Source organism: Pongo pygmaeus, chromosome 15 (genome assembly GCF_028885625.2).
Source record: "Pongo pygmaeus isolate AG05252 chromosome 15, NHGRI_mPonPyg2-v2.0_pri, whole genome shotgun sequence".
Lineage (NCBI taxonomy): Eukaryota > Metazoa > Chordata > Mammalia > Primates > Hominidae > Pongo > Pongo pygmaeus.
The window spans coordinates 57,113,772-57,130,029 of NC_072388.2; the positions used below are offsets into that span (position 1 = coordinate 57,113,772).

Consider the following 16,258-nt stretch of genomic DNA (forward strand, 5'->3'; position numbering starts at 1 on the left):
TGGGTGCGAGGCGTCAACGCGCCACCGGGTGCGCAGGAGGCCCCGAGGCCGGATGGGCCGCCGCGCCGACGCCCCCTGCCGGCCGGCCCGCGCCCAACGCTCGGCCTGTGGGACGCCCGCGGCCAGATGCCCTCCGTCCGCTTCCTCCTCGGCCTCTTGGCCGCCGCGGCGGCCTGTGGCGCCTTCGCCTTCCTGGGCTACTGTATTTACCTCGACCGGAAGCGGCGCGGGGACCCCGCGTTCAAGCGCCGCCTGCGGGACAGTGAGTGGGACCGAGGCGGAGGCGCGGCCGGGACGGGCAGCGCGGGCGGGCTGCCGGCCGGGAGGGCACCCCCAGTGAGAGGCCGGGCCGTGAACGCTGCAGCCTCTGCCGAAGGGCCAGCGGCGCCCGGGCAGGCAGGACCACTGGGCCCACGCCTGCCTCGGGACGGGCCTCCCAGCCAGCACGTGCCGTGTTGTGTTCGCAGAAAGAAGAGCCGAGCCTCAAAAGGCTGAGGAGCGGGGCACGCAGGTGCAGTGCTTTCGATCCGCACAGGTAGCTTAGTAGACGCAGGTCCGGGCTCGCTGGGTTGCTTGGCTCCTGGCGGGCTTGGCAGCAGGTAGTTCCTCAGCCGCCCGTGCCCGGGAGGAGGCCTGCCCTCCCGCGCCACGCACCGCCTCAGGCCCAGTCACTCTCCTCTCACAAAAGGGAGGGAAGGAAGGAGGAAGAAGTTGGAGTTATAAAAAGGCAGCTGTAAAGCAAAACACTGTACAACAGGAACTTTTAACTGGAAGAAGGAAGAGGAGCCTTTTGCCCTGTCAGAGCCGCACAGGACACTTAAAAACCCAGGCTGGCCACGGTCACATGGCAGTAACTTCTAGATTGTTTTCCCGCAGGGCCTTTTTTGTAGCTCAGAAGCAGAAGGCATCTTCGTGTTTTCTAAATCTCTGCGGCAAAATTTGATTAGTCCCTTTTTGTTGTTTTTAAGAGGCGGGCCGGGCTTGGTGGCTCACGCCTGTAATCCCAGCACTTTGGGAGGCAAGGCGGGCAGATCACGTGAGGTCAGGAGTTTGAGACCAGCCTGGCCAACATGGTGAAAGCCTGTCTCTACTAAAAATACAAAAATTAGCCGGGAGTGGTGGCGTGTGCCTGTAGTCTCAGCTACTCGGGAGACTGAGGCAGGAGAATTGCTTGAGTCCGGGAGGTGGCAGCTGCAGCCTGGGCGACAGAGCAAGACACTGTCTATAAAAAAAGAAAGAGACAAGGGTGTTCCTATGTTGCCCAGGCTGAACTAGAACTCCTGGCCACAAGCAATCCGCAGTTGATGCTGGATGTTTACTTAGCTGAGATCGTTAGCCAGAGCACCTACACATGTCTGTGTGATCTGAGATTCTTCATTTGCGTGATGGGCTGTGTCCCAAGGGGCAAGCAAACACATATATGTATGTGTGTGTATATATATATATATGTGTGTGTGCGTGTGTGTGTGTATAGAGAGAGAGAACGCACATGCATGTGAACTAGAACATGTGCCCATGTGGAAGAGCAGATGGTACCACTTCTGGCAACATTGAAGCCTACTCAATTTAAAGGGAGAGGAAATAGATTCTACCTCTCAACAGGGATAGCAAGGTTTTGAAAGCACTTGTGTGACCGGGAATATTGCGGTAGCCATTTTTGAAACATGCAGTTTTTCCGGAGACTTTGTAGCGGAAGTGGCATTGAACTGAGCCTGGAAGGATGATGAATTTGTGGCTTGGTTTCAGGGGAGAGGATACAGGATGGAGGGAACAGCATGTGCATAAAGATGCAAAGTGGGGCATCTGCCAAGCACATGCAGTAAACCAGTTTGGCAAAGGAGTCATACTGAGGAATAGTGGGTGGTAAGGTTGGAGAGCGAAAGTAGGGATTGAATTAGGGAAGGCTTGCTTTGAAGGCCAGGTTAAGGAATTGAGATTCAATGGAGGAATTACTGAAGATTTCTAAGCAGGAATTTTTTAAAAAGAAGCAAAGAAAGGCAGAAGAGAAATATTCTTAGATTGATGAGGCAGGAGTGTACTTAATGGATTGGAAGAGAAAACAAGCTATTGCAGCAATTTAGTTGAGAGGTAATAAAAATCCTGAACTATGGTGGTGGTAGTGCTAACTGGGAAGAATACAGTTCATGCCGACTGAGTAAAGGGTAATGGAGAGGCGGAGTCGAAGACACTTCTGGGGTTTCAAAATGGAATCACAGTAGAGAATAAAAGCCCATTTGACATAGTTAACTGGGTAGGGAGTGTCCAAAGAGCTGGACATGGGAATGGAGATACCTTCCCTGACTTGACTGGGACAGAGCCTCATACAGCTCCATGTCCCTCGTCATTGTCCATGGTTTCACTTGCACATTTGTGTAATTATTTGATTAATGCTTTCTGTTTATTATACTAAGCTCTGTGAGGGAAGACTTTGTTTTTTACTCTCCATTGTTTCCAGTGCCTAGAACAGAGTCTAGTGCGGTAGGTGCCCAGCAAATGTTTGTTGAATATTGTTGTTCATTGTAGGCAGAGGGAAACACCTTGTGCAGAGGCACAGAACATGAAATTGTAATACTCAAGGAGTATTATGGCCAGAGAGATAACTGAGGGTGAGTTTAGTGTCTTATTGTGGAGGACTTTGAATGCCAAACTGAAAAGTCAGGACATTTTTCTGTTGTGATGGATAACTAATGATGGTGACTTTATTTCAGAGAACAGACACAATTATTTTGGTTTTATTTTTTAAATAAGACAATTCTGGTTCCAGTGTGGAGAAAGGAAGTTGAAGACAGGAAAATCAGTCAATGGCAGTTCATATGGGAAATAATAAATGATTTATATTAATATAAATTAATTATATTTGAATTATAATCTAATTATATTCATATTAATTATGCCATAACTAAGTCATACTATAATTTATTGATATAAATCAATAATTATTAATAAATTGTTAATATTATTTCCCATACATGAAATAATAAATTATTTCAAGTGAGGAAGCAGCACAAGCAGGATTTTTCAAATGTTCTTTCATATAATTGTCACAACTCTATTCTAATTTTTTTTTTTTTTTGACACAGGGTCTCACTCTGTTGCCCAGGCTGGAGTACAGTGGCAATGATCACAGCTCACTGCAGCCTCAACCCTTTTGGGGTTAGGTGATTCTCCCACCTCAGTCTCCTAAATAGCTGGGACTACAGGTGCATACCACCATGCCTGGCTACTTTTTGTACTTTTACAGAGATGGGTTTCACAACATTGCCCAGGCTGGTCTTGAACTCCTGAGCTCAAGCAGTCTGCCGGCCTTGGCCTCCTGAAGTGTTGGGATTACAGGAGGGAGCCACTGTGCCTGGCCTCTATTCTCATTTTACAGATGAATAAACCAAAGCAGAGAAAGAGTCTCTTCTCACCTTTTCTAGGGTCTTTCTTCCTCTTCTTCCCAGGACTTTCCCAAAGTATGGTCCATTGCTGCATTAGATTTACCTGGAGCATTTGTTAAAATATGGATTATTTGACCCTGATCCCAGCAATCCTGATCCAGTGGCCTGGGAAATTCTTACTGGCACAGTGACTGTCAGACTTTAGGATCCATAAGAATCACCTGAAGAGTTTGTTTAAAAATGCAAATTCCTGGGCCCTACTCCCAGAGATTGATTCAGTAGGTCTGGGTGGAGCCCAAGAAACTGCAGTTTTAACAGCTCCTTCAGGTGATGCTTTGTGAAACACGGGCCTTGGGTTCTGTATTCTTCCCCCACTCCCTAGAAGATCCTTCCCTTCTCCAAAAGTGATTTCAAATATACTACTCTAGACCTGGTGTCCCAAGTTTCATCTGCCTACCAGACTCTGTCATCTGGACATTCTGTTGGCACCTCACCTTAGTGTGTCCCAAAGTAAATTCATCATCTCCCCCACCTTGCCACTGTGCCTACTCCTGTTTCCTTATGATGCTCCTGGTGTCACTAGCCTCCCTGCTATGACCCTGACTCATCTTGTTTAAATATCAACTTCATCCATCGTAAACAATGACCAATTCTTATTTTCAAATGCTCTATTGCATATATATATATATATATCTCCCACTTGTCTATTTCTGTTACTTCCCTGCAACTAAAGGATTTTATTACCTTTTACCCAAGTTATTGTAATAGTTTCCTAACTTGTCACCCTGCCTCTATTCTTATGCTGTCACAGTAAATTTCTTCTAAATGGCAGCTCTGAATATGTAATTCCTTGCAGTAGCTCCCTCCTCTGCAGATTAAAGACCAGCTTTGCTGGGTGCAGTGGCTCACACCTGTAATCCCAGCACTTTGGGAGGCCGAGGTGATTGGATCACCTGAGGTCAGGAGTTCAAGACCAGTCTGGCCAACATGGTGAAACCCCATCTGTACTAAAAATGCAAAATTACCCAGGCATGGTGGCGCACGCCTATAGTCCCAGCTACCTGGGAGGCTGAAGAAAGAGAATCGTTTGAACGTGGGAGGCGGAGGTTGCAGTGAGCTGCAAGTTGCAGTGAGCCAAGATCACACCACTGCACTCCAGACTGGGCAACAGAGTGAGACTCAGTCTCCAAAAAAAAGAAAAAAAAGAAAAAAAAAAAACCAGCCTCAGCTTGGCGCTATGCCTTTGATGGGTGCCTATTTCGATTGACTGCCTTATTTTCCTAGGGATTGGAAATAATATATGTAAAGTTCCTAGTTTATAGCTGGCCTTCAATAATGGTAATATTGTTGCTACATTTACCCTATTATGGCCGGTGCGGTGGCTCAGGACTGTAATCCCAGCACTTTGGGAGGCTGAGGTGGGTGGATCACGAGGTCAGGAGTTTGAGACCAGCTTGACCAACATGGTGAAACCCTGTCTCTACTAAAAATATAAAAATTGGCTGGGCATAGTGGCGTGCGCCTGTAATCCCAGCTACTCAGGAGGCTGAGGCAGGAGAATCACTTGAACCCGAGAGGCAGAGGTTGCAGTGAGCCGAGATTGCGCCACTGCACTCCAGCTTGGGCGACAAAGCAAGACTCTGTCTCAAAAAACAAACCAACATTTACCCTATCATAATCCAGCTAATTAAGTTCACTTGCTATGTTACCTGCAATTTTGCATTGCTTATACTTTCCTCATCAAACTTTCACTGAACCTCTCCACATCTCAAACACTATCTTTTCTGAGAAGCCTTTGACAGTTCTCCAACTAGATGTAACGTCTCTGTACTTTGAGCCCCAGAGGACATTGGACTTCTTGTTGTACCTACATGATCACTTTCCCTTTATTAGACTGTGGCTCCTTGGGGATGGGCACAGGGGTCTTGGTCTCCAATTCCTTCCAGCTTTTCCTTGAGTGTCCTGCCGTTGCCAGTGCTCACTAAACATCTATTGAGTAAAACCTCTGATGTTACTGATTATTAGTATATTTGATGATACAAGCTTAAAAGGTGACCCCTGGCTGGGCATGGTGGCTCACGCCTGTAATCCTAGCACTTTGGGTGGCTGAGGTGGGAGGATCACGAGGTCAGGAGATCGAGACCATCATAGCTAACGAGGTGAAACCCCATCTCTACTAAATACAAAAATTAGCTGGGCGTGGTGATGGGCACCTATAGCCCCAGCTACTCAGGAGGCTGAGGCAGGAGAATGGCGTGAACTCAGGAGGCGGAGCTTGCAGTGAGCTGAGATTGCGCCACTGCACTCCAGTTTGGGTGACAGAGCAAGACTCTGTCTCAAAAAAAAAAAAAAAAAGTGACCCCTTTCCAGGCTCATTGCATTTTAAAAAGAAAATTATTGGGGGAAAACAAAAACGAAAACCGTACAGATTTGAAACATTGGAGCTGAAGTAACTGGCAGTGGAGTTGATATTTTGGGCTAGGGTTTACACAGTGTACCTTGAAAGACCAGCCCTAGGTGTAGTACCAATGATGATGCCATCTTGTGGCCATGGTCGCCTTCATGAACCAACCGCAGTAAACCAAAGCATCCTTCTGAACACTCACTCCCCTGCCAACCCCCCACCACATCCTTTGTCCCTTTCCTTTTGAGGGCGTGAGTACAGAAGGCTTAGCATAGTTTTTTGTTTCCCTGATTAGAGTTACTGCTGCATGAACAGGTCTCACAACTAAAAGACCAAAATGACCTTGTAAGCCAGAGAAATTATGCAACCAAATCAACAGGCACTGTTAATATCCTGGGCAAGAAAATAATTTTGCAACATACAAAACTACCTTTGTTATATTAATTACAGTAGGATTTCTGCTATATGTGGCTGGGTAAAATATGGGATGAGAGTTATTTATTATAAGCATCTCAACCTAACAAATATGTCATGTTTTTTTAAATCACTTAAAATAATCCCATTTTAGAAAATTGGTTTAAATATTATAAAGAACAACTACATTTGTCATACTTTGGATTTAGAGACTAGGTTCAAGATGTCCTTTTTTTTTCTTTCTTTCTTTTTTGTGACAGAGTTTCGCTCTTGTTGTCCAGGCTAGAGTGCAATGGTGTGATCTTGGCCCATTGCAACCTCTGCCTCCCAGGTTCAAGCGATTCTCCTGCCTCAGCCTCCCGAGTAGCTGGGATTACAGGCATGCGCCACCACGCCTGGCTAATTTTGTATTTTTAGTAGAGACGGGGTTTCTCCGTGTTGGTCAGGCTGGTCTCGAACTCCCGACCTCAGGTGATCTGCCCACCTCGGCCTCCCAGTGTTGGGATTACAGGCGTGAGCCACCACATCCGGCCCAAGATGTCCTTTTTAAATAAAAAATAATTTGATCAGTAACCATATACCTTACATTCATTACTCATTGTTGAATATTTTATGAATATTTTAGTTGTGGGATCCAGCGAAGAATAAAAAGTTGCAAGAACTTTTCTTGCAAGAGGTACGGATGGGAGAACTTTGGTTATCTAGAGGTAAGAATGTAAATGTTCTTTTGTAAGTTACTTACGACAGCTTATACTTGAGAAATATTTATTGATTAGTATTTGTATGTCAAATAACTAGCTGGATGTGTTAGCCAACTTCCCTCATTAAAGAAAAACTATCCCAGCATGTTCACTTCATCACACTGTACTCTTGCATTATGTTAGCATTTAGTGTTCAAGTCGTAGACTTGGAAGTGGGCAAACGGAGTAGCAAAGCCAAATACAAAAATACCTCATTTATTGTTATATAAAATTCTAAGTCAGTGAGTTTTCCAAGTGACTAAATGTTAAGAATAAAAACTTTTTGCCAGGTGTGGTGGCTCATACCTGTAATCCCAACACTTTGGGAGGCCAAGGCAAGAGGATTGCTTGAGGCCAACAGTTTAAGAACAGCCTGGGCAACAAAGCAAGACCCTGTCTCTACAAAAAACTTTAAAAATTAGTTGGGTACCATGGCATGTGCCTGTAGTCCCAGCTACTGAGAAGGCGGAGGTGAGAGGATCACTTGAGCCCAGGAGTTTGAGGTTGCAGTGAGCCATCATCTTGCCACTATATTCCAGCCTGGGAGACAGAGACTCTGTCTCAAGAAAACAAACAAAACAACTTTAAAAAATTCTAACTGCTTTATAAAAATGCTCCTGCTTTCTTAGAATATTCTTAATACTTATTTACTTTGTTGATAAATTAATTCCCTATGAATGTCCATTCTTTTACTGTGTTTAGTGGAGTGATGCCTGTCGGGGCTATCTTACACTTAATGGTCATATTTTAAGTTATAGTTTATTCCTACCGGCTGGGCACGGTGGCTCATGCCTGTAATCCCAGCACTTTGGGAGGCCGAGGCAGGCAGATCATGAGGTCAGGAGATCGAGACCATCCTGGCTAACACGGTGAAACCCTGTCTCTATTAAAAATACAAAAAATTAGCCAGGCATGGTGGCGGGCGCCTGCAGGTCCCAGTTACTTGGGAGGCTGAGGCAGGAGAATGGTATGAACCTGGGAGGCGGAGCTTGCAGTGAGCTGAGATCGCACCACTGCACTCCAGCCTGGGCGACAGAGCAAGACTCCGGCTCAAAAAATAAATAAATAAATAAATAAATAATTTATTCCTACCTAATTCCAGATGGATTTGAGAAAACTTCATAATATTGTCAGGCAAAATGATGGTAGATAATATTATTATTGTATAAATATTATAATCATAATGTCCTTATTCTGGTGTTAAACCCTGGAAAGGAAAATTTGTCTTGAGGCTTCTTAATTTAAGAAGTAACTGATGTTGCTGGATAAATCAGCATTACACCCATCAGTACAATATATATATATTTTTTAAGTGTTGCAAACTCCCTTGCATATCACAGTGCCTGTACCTGTTTTTGCCTCTTTCTGTTTTTTTTTTTTTTTTCCAAAAGGTTTTATTTTCCAATCTGTAAGCAGCATCCTCCAGGATTTATAAAAACAAAGAGGAAGTCAAAATCCTAGACAACTCACAGCAATGGCCGAGATTTTTATTCAGTGGCTTAAAACCATTATAAAGGTTTTGAGAAATGAAAAAGTTGCAGGCATTCAAAATCATTGCACGTTAATCACTGTAATTTGTATTTTAGTATTTTATTTAGTATTGGTCTTTGCTTTCAGATGGAGTAATTTTTGAAATGGACTAAAAATACCTGCTAAATATTAATAATTTTTGCTTTTAGATGGAGTAATTTTTGAAATGGACTAAAAATACCTGCTAAATATTGATGACAAAATGTACAGTTACAACTGACTTAAATGATATAAACAGAAGTGACTTTACATAAACCTGTGAAGCTTATGTCTAAAGACCTTTATTTGCATAGGCCTCTAAGGCCCCCTAACAATTTTTTTTTTTTTTGAGATGGAGTTTCACTCTTGTTGCCCAGGCTGGAGTGCAATGGTGCCATCTCAGCCCACTGCAACCTCTGCCTTCCAGGTTCAAGCAATTCTCCTGCCTCAGCCTCCCAAGTAGCTGGGATTACAGGCATGCACCACCACACTCAGCTAGTTTTGTATTCTTAGTAGACACAGGGTTTCACCATGTTGGTCAGGCTGGTCTCAAACTCCTGGCCTCAAGTGATCCACACGCCTTGGCCTCCCAAAGTGCTGGGATTACAGGCATGAGCCACCGCGCCCAGCCACCCCTAGTAATTTTGTACTCATAATTTTATATTCTTTTTTGTAAACAAGGGCCCTCAAATTGTGGGAAAGAAAGTTCTGAATTATAAGTCAAAAGAAAAAAGATAACTTATTTTATCACATTTTATTCCTATTTACTTTATGCTTAAGAGCTATGATGTAATAGTTTAATTAGATTTAGAGGTGATCTGAACACACGTTGCAAACTTGGGTTTTTAAATTTTTAACTGCGAAATTATTTAATAGCTTTTTTATTTTGGGGGGACAGTGTCTCACTCTGTCACCCAGGCTGGAGTGCAGTGGCATGATCTTGGCTCAGCTTTCCGGTTTCAAGCAATTCTCATGTCTCAGCCTCCCAAGTAGCTGGGATTATATAGGTGTGTGCCACCATGCCTGACTAATTTTTCCATTTTTAGTAGAGACTGGGTTTTGCCATGTTGGCCAGGCTGGTCTCGAACTGACCTCAAGTGATCCACCCTCCTCAGCCTCCCAAAGTGTTGGGATTACAGGCATGAGCCACCACGCCCAGCCCCCAATAGTTCTTTACAGAAGTTTTATACTTCCATATTTTACTTATATTGCAGTTCTCGGTCTTGGCTGCTTATTCTTTAATTCTTCATCAAACCCCAAACCAATTAAATCAGAATCTATGGGGCTGGAACCCAGGTGTCAATATTTTTTAAAAAATCTCCCTAGGTTACTAAAACATTGAGAACCAACCAGTACAGTATTCTATCCAATGTGGCAATTTTTCACCCAGTTTTCTGCTGTCTTCTTAACTTTCTCCACTACCCTTTGCTACCACCCACAATTTTCGTCATTTTCTGTCAGGTAAAATATAGTTCTGTAGCCATCTCAATGGTGGCTATGTCTATATGAGACCATAGGGCCAATAATTTTGATTGAAATTTCTGAGTAGCTGGTGTGATTGAATTTATTGGTTGGTTGAATTATTTGACCAAATTGATTGTTTGGCAGTTAGCACCACCAATCTTGAGAACAGGCACTATTATATCTTATGTTGAAAATGTAAAATTAATGTATTTAAGTCAGGACATATCCCTATTGTTTAAGCTTAATACAAATCTTTGGAAAGCATTTTTTTCTGTCACGCACTCTTCTCTTCCTATGACCATGTATTTCAACTGATAAATGGAAAACTAGTTTCAGCTAATAAAAATCTATTATTATACTTACCTGTAGGGCCATATTTTATTTTCTACCTAGTTATATGAAGTATGTGAATATTTCAACTCCTGTGATTACTGAATACCTGAAGAGAGGCAGTACTCTAGTTTGAAGGGTCAGAAAATTAGATTATATTCCTAATGCTAGCATTAATCAGCATTGAAACTATACATCATTTCACTGATCTTTGCCTCAGTTTCCTTAAAGTAAAACAAGGGAGTGAGATTAAAGTCATTCCATGTTCTAACTTAAACAGAAATGCTATGATTAATTTTCACTCTTCACATATTTTCATTTGTTGTTACTTCAAAGCCAATCATCCTAAAACTCATTTTAAAACTGTGCTTAGAAATCAAGAGTTCATAAATCTCTTATTTTTTTCCTCGGGGTATGTAATTCATGTTACACTAAATCTTGTTTCAACTCTTTGATAGTGAAATCTATTTTTTTAAGTTCCATTTAGTTGGAACATCAGATGTTTCATCTATAATATTTTATCAATCACACATGTAAAGATAACCTATCAGTTATTAATAAAAGCAGACAACTGCTTACAAAAAACCTCAGTATCCTCTTCCCTCCATACCCAAATTATAGAACACGAGCATTTCCAATGCAAGAGTGCACTTCTAAACAGTTAAGATTATACTTGCTGTAATTTGGCTCAAAATTATTAATATTGCCGCTTCACCACTGTGAAGCTCAACATCTTCCCTCATATTTGTAGTCTACTCTTCACAAGACTTGTCTAAGTAGTCTTTAGTTTGATATGCTTTTAATTTTTAATGCTTGTTGCTTTCTTGGATTTGTAGAATGTCTGTTTTAAAGAACTTTAAAATTTTGCTCAAAACTTGTCATTCTGTTTCAGGAGAGCACAGAATGGGGGTTCAACACCTCGGCAATGCCCTTTTAGTGTGTGAGCAACCACGGGAACTTCTGAAAGTTTTCAAACACACACTCCCTCCCAAGGTATTTGAGATGCTGTTGCACAAAATTCCCCTTATTTGCCAGGTGAGCACATATTTAATTATCTTTGTGAAATGTACACAGTAAATAGCTATGTTATGCTTGACTACACAGAAATATCAAAGTATGTGTGTGAATTGCCCAAAATCTTAAATAAGTGAAATCTCTGAATTTTTGGCTCCTTTAACAGAAGCAAGCCTATTCTTCATGTTCCTTTGACTATAATAAATTGTATATTTTCTTGAGTATTATCCGTATTTCAACAGTTCAGTTTTAAAGCAGAACAATACTTCTACTTCCATTAACATACAAAACATAGAAATCACTTTGGTAAATTTAAACATACAGGCTAATTAGCATTCTCTTAAATATAGGTTTAAAATGGTATCAAATGAAATCCATTCAGAAGCCAGTTGATTAGTAAGTTTTAGTCCACTTCCATTTTACTAAACTGCTTGGTATATGTATGCATCAACTAGAATTTCCTGCAAAAGCCTGGATTCATTTCAGGATTCATTAGCCAAAAGACATTAACTTTGGTTCACTTTTTATCATTGGCAAGCCTTGGAATCTATCATATTTGACTGTCAGCGTTTGAACAAAACACAAACATGAACTCCATTACAGTATAACAGTCAACTCTTAAACATTCCCAAACTAGGGCAGATGGGATTGTTTCCTGAAGATATATGAAAACATAGGTAAGATAAGAATATGTGGCCAGGCACGGTGGCTTACGCCTGTAATCCTAGCACTTTGGGAGGCTGAGGCAGGTGGATCACCTGAGGTCAGGAGTTCGAGACCAGCCTGGCCAACGTGGTGAAACCCCATTTCTACGAAAAATACAAAAGTTAGCTGGGCATGGTGGCACACACCTGTAATCCCAGCTACTTGAGAGGCTGAGGCAGGAGAATTGCTTGAACCTGGGAGGCAGAGGTTGCAGTGAGCCGAGATCGCGCCATTGCACTCCATCCTGGGTGACGAAAGCAAAACTCCGTCTCAAAAAAAAAAAAAAAAAAATATATATGTAATGCCCACCCTGACACAAGGGAGGCAAGAAAAGGATCGTGCGTTGAAATGATTAGCAAGTAACTATTTTATGTATTCACCAGCAATTTGAGGCAGACATGAATGAACAGGAATGCTTGGAGGATGATCCTGATTGAAAAACATTTCAACGTATCCACAGTCCAGTGAGAATACTATGGTACCATACAGTATAAACAACTGTTCAGTGATATTTCCATTTATTTTACTTTTAGTAATAAAAATTTTTCTATCTCATACATGATTGAACACATAAGTTGCTTTAAAATTAACAGTCACAATTGAAGAAACAATGGTTTATTTTTCTAATCAAGTGACCAAGCTGCTGAATCATAAGGCCTCAACAAATGTTGCATCTTATTATTTCATTGAACAATAAGACCTTCTATTGTGATTATTCCTGGTAAATAGCAATTTTGTTTCTCCAGTGGTTTCCATTTGCCAAACAGTCATGACAGATGGTTTAACATGGTGGCTACTGCTTTCAGGGGATTCTATCAGATGAGTCCTCATTTCTAATAAAGCAGCTGTTGGCAATCTTTCATCAAAAGTTCATCCATCAGGACTTCTCTATCGTGGTTGGCCAAGGAGTCCTGCTTTGGCTGCCAGGGCTTCATTCTGCTGAATATGATATTCCTGAAATCTCATGGATATTCTTTGTGTCATTTTTAAATATTTCTGTAAGCAATGTTCTGAACAGGTGGTCTAGGAATGAAAAGGGAAGATCCAAGAGGCAACACAAAAATATGAATTTTTTAAAATGCATGTATTCTAAAACAATCAGTGGGGTAGTTTGCTTTTCTTTGAATATATCTGAGAATTAAACAGTACTAATTGGCAGCAACTGACTATAGCTTTTAATTGATACTTTCATCCACGGACAAGCATTAATATATATTGAATGCCTGCCAGTTTGTAGTCAGTAAGAGCAATGGTAAGTCTCTGTTTTCAAGAAGCTTCTGGACTAGATTTTCTGCAAGTGTATTAAGTGAAAGCCCACATTCCTGTCTTCTTGTTTCGATTGTTAAAATGTAGACCCAGTAGTAACTTTTTATGAGAAACAGCATTCTTAATTCTCAACCTTTTACTTTTTGTTTATTTTAATTTTATTTATTTATTTATTTATTTTTTGAGAGGGAGTCTCGCTCTGTCACCCAGGCTGGAGTGCAGTGGCGTGATCTCGGCTCACTGCAAGCTCCGCCTCCTGGGTTCACGCCACTCTCCTGCCTCAGCATCCCGAGTAGCTGGGACTACAGGTGCCTGCCACCATGCCTGGCTAATTTTTTGTATTTTTAGTAGAGACGGGGTTTCACTGTGTTAGCCAGGATGGTCTTGATCTCCTGACCTCGTGATCCGCCTGCCTCAGCCTCCCAATGTGCTGAAGTTCCACGCGTGAGCCACCGCGCCCGGCCTATTTATTTATTTTTTTGAGACAGGTTCTCTCTCCGTTGCCCAGGGTGGAGTGCAGTGGCTCACTATGGCCTCAACCTCCTGGGCTTAAGTGATCCTCCTACCTCAGCCCCTGGAGTAGCTGAGACTACAGGCACACACCACCATGCCTGGCTAATTTTTCGTTTTATTTTTTAGTAGAGATGAGGGCTGGTGCTTTTTTGTTGTTGTTGTTGACAGGGTCTTGCGCTGTCACCCAGGCTAGAGTACAGTGGTGCAATCACAGCTCACTGCAGCCTCTGCCTCCCGGGCTCAGGTGACCCTCTCACCTCAGCTCCTGAGTAGCTGGGACCACAGGCATGTACCAACATGTCCAGCTAATTTTTTTTTGTATTTTTTTGTAAAGACAGGGTTTCACCATGTTGCTGAGGCTGGTTTCGAACTCCTGGGCTCAAGTGATCCACCTGCCTTGGCCTCCCAACGTGCTGGGAGTTCAAAGTTACAGTGAGTTATGATTATGTCATTGCACTCCAGCCTGGGTAACAGAGCGAGACTCTGTCTTAAAAAAAAAAGTTAAGACTTCTAATAGGATGAGGTTTTCAATATGAGCCACCAAAGTCAAGCTTTGCTTTTTCCAAAGCCAACCAGAATTCCCAGGGCCATACAGAAAGGCTGTGCCAAGTTTCTCTAGGTAGGCCATCTTGGCTGAAAGCTAATTAGTAAGAATCTTTGTTGTGAAAACAGTAACTCAGCAGCTGCAGGCATCTTCTCTAAAATGGTCTGACTTGGTACAATGTAACTGTCATATTAAATTTGGCACCGTTAAACTCAATGCCGTGGTTCAGTGGCTGCTTCAGTTTCTTCCAAGCAATGGAACATAAAAGGTAGTCTAAATTCCTGTAATAAGTAGGAACAAGTGAAATGCTTAAGGGGATCCTACTTATAGTGTTTATGACAGGCTTGGAGAATTTTAGTGAGTAACACTTTTCATACCTCTTCAGGTTTTACTTCTCTTGTTGTGAAGTCTTTAACACAGTCCAAAAAGCAGGTCTCTGTAAGTTTATTGTAGGTCCCCAGAAATTCCTTAAACTACAAACAAACCAGAATGTTCTTTAGTATTTGGTTTTTAAAACAAAGATGCTTTGAAACTTAAATTACTGGTATTTTAAGACAAAATTTAGACAAAATATACTATAACACTTGAAATCATAGTTATTATGCTGACTTAAATGGGTACAGCATGATCTACAGAATAGTTTTATTTTCTAGTTGAATATTTAATTTTTCCTTGATTATCAGTCAGATGAAAAATATATATGCTTGGCCGGGCGCGGTAGCTCATGCCTGTAATCCCAGCACTTTGGGAGGCCGAGGTGGGCGGATTACCTGAGGTCAGGAGTTTAAGACCAGCCTGGCCAGCATGGCGAAACCCTGTCTCTAATAAAAATACAAAAATTAGCCAGGCGTGGGTGGCGCATGCCTGTAATCCCAGCTACTCAGGAGGCTGAGGCAGGAGAATTGCTTGGGCCCGGGAGATGGAGGTTGCAGTGAACCAAGATCGTGCCACTGTACTCCAGCCTGGCCAACAAAGCGAGACTGTCTCAAAAAAAAAAAAAAAAAAAGAACAAGAAAAATACATACACTTTATAACATTTAATATCCATTTTGGAAATGAAACAATTGTTTTGTGAAACCACTGACATGGTTTTTTTTTTTGAGATGGAGTCTTGCTCTGTCACCCAGGCTGGAGTGCAATGGCACAATCTCGGCTCACTGCAGCCTCTGCCTCCTGGGTCAAGCAATTCCCGTGCCTCAGCCTCCCACGTAGCTGGGACTAGAGGTGTGCGCCAGCACGCTCAGCTAGTTTTTGTATTTTTAGGAGACGGAGTTTCACCATGTTGGCTAGGCTGGTCTTGAACTCCTGACTTCAAGTGATCCACCCACCTGGGCCTCCCAATGTGCTGGGATTACAGATGTGAGCCACTGCACCCAGCCTGACATGGTGGCATTAGTAGCACCTTACATTTTTTTGCAAAATCTTTTCCCCTTAATTAGAATACCTTACCTGTTTTATCTGATCAGATTCTGGTATTTGTGCAGCCATATTCTTCTGGTACCTTTATTAGTCACCTAATTTAAAAATTCAAAACAAGTTTGTCAATCTATAAACAAATGTTTTTAGTCTAACTGAAGAGTTAGGGAATCACTGCTCATATTTTATAAATCTGTGTATGTAATTGTATGCCACCACCCCCAATTTCTCAGATCATTAATGACCATAGAACCTTACAGTTGAGAATTAGATTTTCTTTTTTTTTTTGAGACGGAGTCTCACTCTGTCACCAGGCTGGAGCGCAGTGGTGCAATCTCGGCTCACTGCAACCTCTGCCTCCGGGTTCAAGCAATTCTCCTGCCTCAGCCTCCCGAGTAGCTGGGACCACAGGCGCATACCACCATGCCCAGCTAATTTTTGTATTTTTAGTAGAGATGGGGTTTCACCATGTTGGCCAGGATGGTCTCGATCTCTTAACTTCGTGATCCGCCTGCCTCGGCTTCCCAAAGTGCTGGGATTACAGGCATTAGCCACCGCG

The 16,258-nt window shown here is 42.4% G+C and overlaps 2 protein-coding genes across 10 annotated transcripts in view; one reads left to right on the forward strand and one right to left on the reverse strand.

The window, feature by feature from the left end:
* Positions 1-12,516, forward strand: TOMM20L (translocase of outer mitochondrial membrane 20 like). 3 transcript variants are annotated; one of them, XM_054448124.2, is made up of 5 exons: positions 1-262; positions 468-535; positions 6,824-6,905; positions 11,134-11,276; positions 12,344-12,514. In XM_054448124.2, the coding sequence occupies exons 1-5, from the start codon at positions 127-129 to the stop codon at positions 12,395-12,397; spliced, it is 483 nt and encodes a 160-aa protein (XP_054304099.1). In that variant the 5' UTR covers positions 1-126; the 3' UTR covers positions 12,398-12,514. The 3 variants fall into 3 exon arrangements, with proteins under 3 accessions (XP_054304099.1, XP_054304100.1, XP_054304098.1); XM_054448125.2 differs by having other exon boundaries at positions 468-511; XM_054448123.2 differs by lacking the exon at positions 468-535 and having other exon boundaries at positions 5-262; positions 12,344-12,516.
* TIMM9 (translocase of inner mitochondrial membrane 9) overlaps positions 11,263-16,258 on the reverse strand; it is a 20,308-nt gene continuing 15,312 nt past the window's right edge. For all 7 annotated transcript variants that reach the window (XM_054448132.2, XM_054448129.2, XM_054448136.2 and 4 more), the window contains 3 exons: positions 15,733-15,797; positions 14,661-14,756; positions 11,263-12,983 (listed from right to left, as the gene is read on the reverse strand). In XM_054448132.2, coding sequence (XP_054304107.1) covers positions 12,849-12,983; positions 14,661-14,756; positions 15,733-15,771 — 270 coding nt within the window. In that variant the 5' untranslated portion in view covers positions 15,772-15,797 and the 3' untranslated portion in view covers positions 11,263-12,848. The remainder of the gene's footprint in view (positions 12,984-14,660; positions 14,757-15,732; positions 15,798-16,258) is intronic.

Coding starts and splice junctions, on each gene's coding strand:
- TOMM20L (XM_054448123.2), top strand. CDS start 53: ATGGGCCGCCGCGCCGACGCCCCCTGCCGGCCGGCCCGCGCCCAACGC. Junction 6,906..11,133: donor AGAACTTTGGTTATCTAGAG/GTAAGAATGTAA, acceptor ATTCTGTTTCAG/GAGAGCACAGAATGGGGGTT. Junction 11,277..12,343: donor AAATTCCCCTTATTTGCCAG/GTGAGCACATAT, acceptor TGTATTCACCAG/CAATTTGAGGCAGACATGAA.